Source organism: Cupressus sempervirens, chromosome 8 (assembly GCF_028749045.1).
Source record: "Cupressus sempervirens isolate cs-2001-9-10 chromosome 8, ASM2874904v1, whole genome shotgun sequence".
In the NCBI taxonomy this organism is placed as follows: Eukaryota; Viridiplantae; Streptophyta; class Pinopsida; order Cupressales; family Cupressaceae; genus Cupressus; species Cupressus sempervirens.
In genome coordinates this window covers 582632331-582637859 of record NC_143125.1, presented here as the reverse complement: position 1 = coordinate 582637859, position 5529 = coordinate 582632331, and the positions used below count along the sequence as shown (strand labels likewise).

Genomic DNA, 5529 nt, shown 5'->3' with positions numbered 1-5529 from the left:
AAATGTGAACTTTAATAATATTTCTCCACTAAATTTATTTTCAAACTTAGTTTTTTATAATTTATTTAGTTAATATAACTATAAATAAACCAAATCAAACTGACCTTTATATTTAAAAGTTAAAATTTATAACCATAATGTACCTGTGTACGTATCGAAGTATAGCTGCATCACTCAAATCAAATCTGACGGCGAGTTTTTTGAGGCGGCTTTGACAGAGGTTCCGTAGTTTTTTATATATGTGCATTTGGCAACATGGCACGTAGTTTATAGTTTTTAGCCTTTGCCGAGACTGAGGGCAGGGCGGCGGACGCCACTCTTCTAACAGTTTGAAAGTTAAAAACTTCTCAGTCTCGTTTAAATATGCTATCAGCTGTACTTGTGTTGACTTGGACAATTGTACTGTTTAAATTGCAGAACGCCCAGCTCGTATTCAGACATCTTGTAATCATTTTTTTCTCTCATTCCATTTAATTCAATACTGTAAAACCCAGTGTTTGGAAATTGCTGTAATGGAGAAATACACATGGTTGTTGCTTGTGATGAGCTGGAGCAGTGCTATCATATGTTGCAATTGTAACAGTATTCGATGCCTATCAGAGGAAAGGCTTATTCTGCTGAGCTTCAATTCTGGGGTAGGTGGAGTATCTGTTCCATGGAAGAGCTTGAATTGTTGTGAATGGGATGGAGTTGAATGCAGCAATCTCACATCTCATGTCACCCAACTGCACCTCTCAAATTTGATCCTAAAAAATTCATCAAGTCGCACTCTCACTCCTCTGTTCGAGTTGAAGCAATTGGAGTATCTGGATTTAAGCTCCAATGGCTTCACTGGTGTTATACCTGCAGGTAATCTGAAATAAAACTTACAACAATTGATTTCGAAATCATGATTCTTGTTGAGAACAGTCCATAAATTATGTATCCAAGGTTTTAGGTGCAAACAGGGGTGCTTAGTTTCTGCAAATCTTGTTTTTTATCATCTCATTAGGAAATCATGGAGTGAAATGTATGAGATTGAATACTTGTACAGTTTACTCCAAAAGCATGCACACAAACAACCATGGCGCCAACTGGTTAAGATTGCTGAATCCTAATAGCTTGATCTGGATGCAGGTATATCTGAACTTGGAGAACTGAGGCATCTAAACATGAGCTACAATGATTTTGAAGGTGAGGTTCCATTGCAACTGGGGAATCTCTCCAACCTCAACTATTTAAGCATTGCAATGGACGAGAAGACGGTGTTCAAATGTTGGTCCAGTTTAGAATGGGTGCGAAATCTTCAGGGGCTGCAGTTTTTGTCAGTGAGGCATGTGGAGGTAACAAGTAGTAGTAAAGAGGTGGGGGAATTCATATCTCCTCTCGATAATCTGCAGACCCTTGATATGAGTAGCTGCAATATGAGAGGCCCCATTCCCACGGCTCTCCAAAACCTCACATCCCTCACAGATCTGGACCTCCACAGGAACAATTTCTCTTCCCCAATTCCACCATGGCTGGGAAATATGACTGGTTTAGTATCGCTTAGTTTTCAGAACTGTAACATCAGTGGCCCGTTCCCCCTCGCTCTTTCCACTTTGCCCCAACTGAGAAACCTCCGATTGTCTGACAATGAATTCCTAAGTGGAGATATGGGCGAAATTTTGGACAGCGGGTGGCCACACCTTGCTCTGTTTACTCTGTCAGGGTCAAATATAAGAGGAAGCATACCCGCTTTCATTGGAAATGTGTCCTCCCTCACAAGTTTTAAAGTGGTAGAGACCAAGATTAATGGGCCTATTCCCGCCTCTCTTGGCAGCCTCTCTCTTCTCAAGGAGCTCATACTCCGAAATAACTTTCTGACGGGAAGGATTCCTCCATCACTCTCTCAGCTTTCTAAGTTGAGAATCCTGGATCTGTCCTTCAATCAGCTAAGTGGCAACATACCTTCTCATCTGGATGGGTTTTCCTCTCTCAGGAAACTTTATCTCCAGTCCAACAAGTTGAACGGTACAATTCCTACTTCTATTGGAAATCTCCCTCTTGTACAACAGATTGACCTGAGTTTTAACCGTCTGCAAGGTAGCTTTTCTCTTGGTGTTTTTGAAAATACCCCCAAGCTTGTTCGTCTCTATCTTTCACACAATCAGCTGACTGTCTGTCTTAGTTCAGGATTGGAAGGGGAACCCCCAATTTACTTTGAGGTATTACGCTTGGCTTCATGTAACATATTTGGTCCCATTCCTACATATTTGTCCACACAAAAGAAATTATTGGGTTTGGATATCTCCAACAACAGTCTTACTGGAGCTATTCCAACTTGGTTTTGGGATCTAAATATTACAAGCAATCTTAATTTATCATACAATAATTTAGAAGGTCCACTTCCCCGGAATTTGGATATTGGACTGTATATGACCCTAGACCTGCAACATAATAAGCTGAGCGGCTCTCTTCCCTTGCCATCCAAAGCCTCAAAGGCCCTGCAAACACTGAACTTGTCTTATAATAACTTCACTGGTACTATCCCCTTCCAAATTAGCATTCTTCTTCCTAAGATTCAGGTACTGGGTCTGTCAAATAACAAATTATCCGGCAAAATACCATCCACTATAACCAATTGCTCACTTCTGAGAAGATTGAATCTCGCAAAAAATGGTTTGGAAGGAGAAATTCCCTCCACAATTGGTGGGCTCTATCAACTCCGGACACTGCACCTGAATGGCAATAAGCTTAAGGGAGAACTGCCTTACACTCTTTCCAACTGTTCCTATTTGGAGATCATAGACATTGGAAACAATTTTTTGTCTGGAAAAATACCATATTGGGTATCAGGGCTTTCTCGGCTGATGATACTTGTGTTAAAGAATAACCTTTTTACAGGACTCGTTCCTCCAGAACTAGCCTCTCTCTCTAATCTCCATGTTTTAGACTTGTCAGAGAACAAGTTGAGCGGGTCCATCCCGCCAGAGTTGAAGAAACTAGCAACAGGGATGGTTCTAAGCAAGAGCTCAATGGAACAGCCCTTTGAAGAAAAGCCCTCCTACTACAGAGAGGAGATCGTTGTGACTAACAAAGAAAATGATTTGGTGTATGTGGATTCTATCTTGCTACTTGTAACATGTATTGACCTCTCTGGAAATCAGCTGTCTGGTAACATTCCTTCAGCAATTGGTGCACTTAGTGGTCTACGAATCCTTAATATCTCGAGAAACAATCTAAGCGGAGAAATTCCCCATACGTTGGGAACACTAGAGCTAATAGAATCACTAGACCTTTCCTATAATAATCTGCAAGGAAAGATTCCAATTGAAATGCAAGGACTTCATTACTTGGCTGTTTTCAGTGTGTCAAACAACAAACTTTGTGGAAAAATACCAGTAGAAGGTCAATTTTCGACATTTACAGCTTCCTCTTTCTACGGTAACCCCTGTCTTTGTGGTTTTCCACTTGATGTCAAATGTCCAGCAACCGTCTTGGTTGAGCATAATGGAGATGAGGGAGATGAGGAAACAGGGGATCCTTGGTATTGGTATGTTGGATGTATTGTATGTTTTGCTGTTGGTTTTTGGGGAGTATTTGGACTGCTGAGAGTAAAGACATGGCGAACAAGATACAACAGTGTCATGGATGACGCTGCTGCCAGCTTTTGTGATTCATTGTCTGGACAATGGAAATCGCTCCTGGGAAATAATTTTATGCATCAATAGTGGTCATATTTCAACAATAACTAGCAATTATATCTATTGGAGGTTCGAGGAGGAAAGTTCTGATAGAGAATCTATCATAGAAATGAAGTTGAAATAGATTAGTCATGGTTTCTGATTGTAATGTAAATACTTTTAAATCTTCAAGTATTCTGTGATAAATTGATCAATACACACTAGAAGTCGAAATGTAGTATTATACTTTTTACAACTAAGTTAACCTAAAGATTTCCTTGACTGTATCTTGGCTGAATTCTCATGGATGTTATCTTATAAACAATCATCCAGGGCCATAGTACTGTGCTGCTTATTACATTGTGTGTACACCTTGAGTTTTCATTGGACATTATCATAACAAATGAGGAGTACATACAACTAGATATTTGGTGTTAAATTTGATATGCAATAGTTATAAGTGTTTTGTTAAGTAATTTTGGAAGTTTCTTATATAACTGCTTTAGAAGAAATGGGGCTAGTATTGCTAGAACTATCCCATATGCTTCTCTGCATTTTATGATATATGAATAATACCGCTGCTAGATCATTAACTATTATCCTAGTGTTAGAACTGGTCAAATTGTCGATATCTTGGCAGGATCCTTGTTGTGAGGAACAATAGTTACGCGCCCAAAGCCACTAGACCTAGCTTGTATCAGTCTAGCATCTCAGGTAAGTCATTTGAAAGCTTTATTTTAGCTTGTGTCAGAATAGCTGCTAGCATATAAGGTAAAACTTTTCAGATCTTTAATCTGAGAGTATACATCTCAGAGGGTATAGTGAAATTCTAGAATGCCAATGGTTTATTACAGGCTTGCTAATCTCACCAATTTTTGAGAAATCTTGTTAGCTGCATGTACAGAGCTTTGAGCAAGTACCCAGACAAATTCTCTAAATCTGAACAGAATTTTCGACAAAATTTGTATGTGCTGGTCTGAGAGTAGAAAGAGGATGTCTATCTTGCAATGTTGAAAATGAATTTTAATAAGGTATATAGACTTATTCTTTCTGTACCGTATAAGTAAATATGGAGCATAAGTTATCTGCTTTAAACAAATATGTATGCGTGGAGAAAAGGATTTTATGATTGCAATAAAATGAAGTAGAAAGCTTAAATTGTTACTCTTCTTTCTACTCTTTTTCATATTCCTTTTTTCAGTATTTACTTGTGCAATTGACAGGATCACACAAAATACCTTTGGATAACCAATTAAGGCATGCACATTTTCAGGCAGCCTACCAATGGATGGTGGATGTTTTTGCAAATGTCTACAAGAAGAGTGGCTTGCATGATCTCTACCATGGAGTGGGTCTGAACTGCGGGTTTTTTTTCTTTGAAAAATTAAAACACAAAAGAAAATGGTTGGCCCATTTAGATTCACAGTTAACTCACTCAAACAGTTACCTAAAAATTTTGTACAAATTGCTCAGCGAAGACAATGAGGAAATATGTGGGAGAGTTTGTTAAGAAACATGTACACTCTTGTTGCTCTTAATGTGCTTCTAAGGATACTGCTATTGTAGTACCGATCTGCACCCTCCTACAGGTACTTATTTCAAAAACATGTATGAAACCCTGTCAACTTACAGCATTTTCAATTATTATTCTAAACTTAATAAAATTTACCTTATATTTGTATCACGGAAAAAAAACCTAAACATAGCTAGTGCAATTATCATCAGAATTTCCTCAAAGAATGGCGTATCTAATGAACCTGTCAAAATAATTATGGACCACCTAAAGAGGGCACTCATATCTGCGACAAATAAGGTTTGCATCCCTCCATCGCTCACCAAAATAACTTAGCAATATGTCTCAATGGAAATCATTGCTGATGGAAGA

At 38.6% G+C, this 5529-nt stretch overlaps 1 protein-coding gene across 1 annotated transcript; it reads left to right on the top strand.

Moving 5' to 3' along the window:
* The first annotated feature begins 289 nt into the window (after nucleotides 1-289).
* Nucleotides 290-3931, top strand: LOC149543770 (uncharacterized). Its single transcript, XM_089798459.1, has 2 exons — nucleotides 290-849; nucleotides 1117-3931. Exons 1-2 carry the CDS (start codon nucleotides 513-515, stop codon nucleotides 3690-3692), a joined length of 2913 nt encoding a protein of 970 aa, XP_089654585.1. The 5' UTR covers nucleotides 290-512; the 3' UTR covers nucleotides 3693-3931.
* Nucleotides 3932-5529: the final 1598 nt, after the last annotated feature.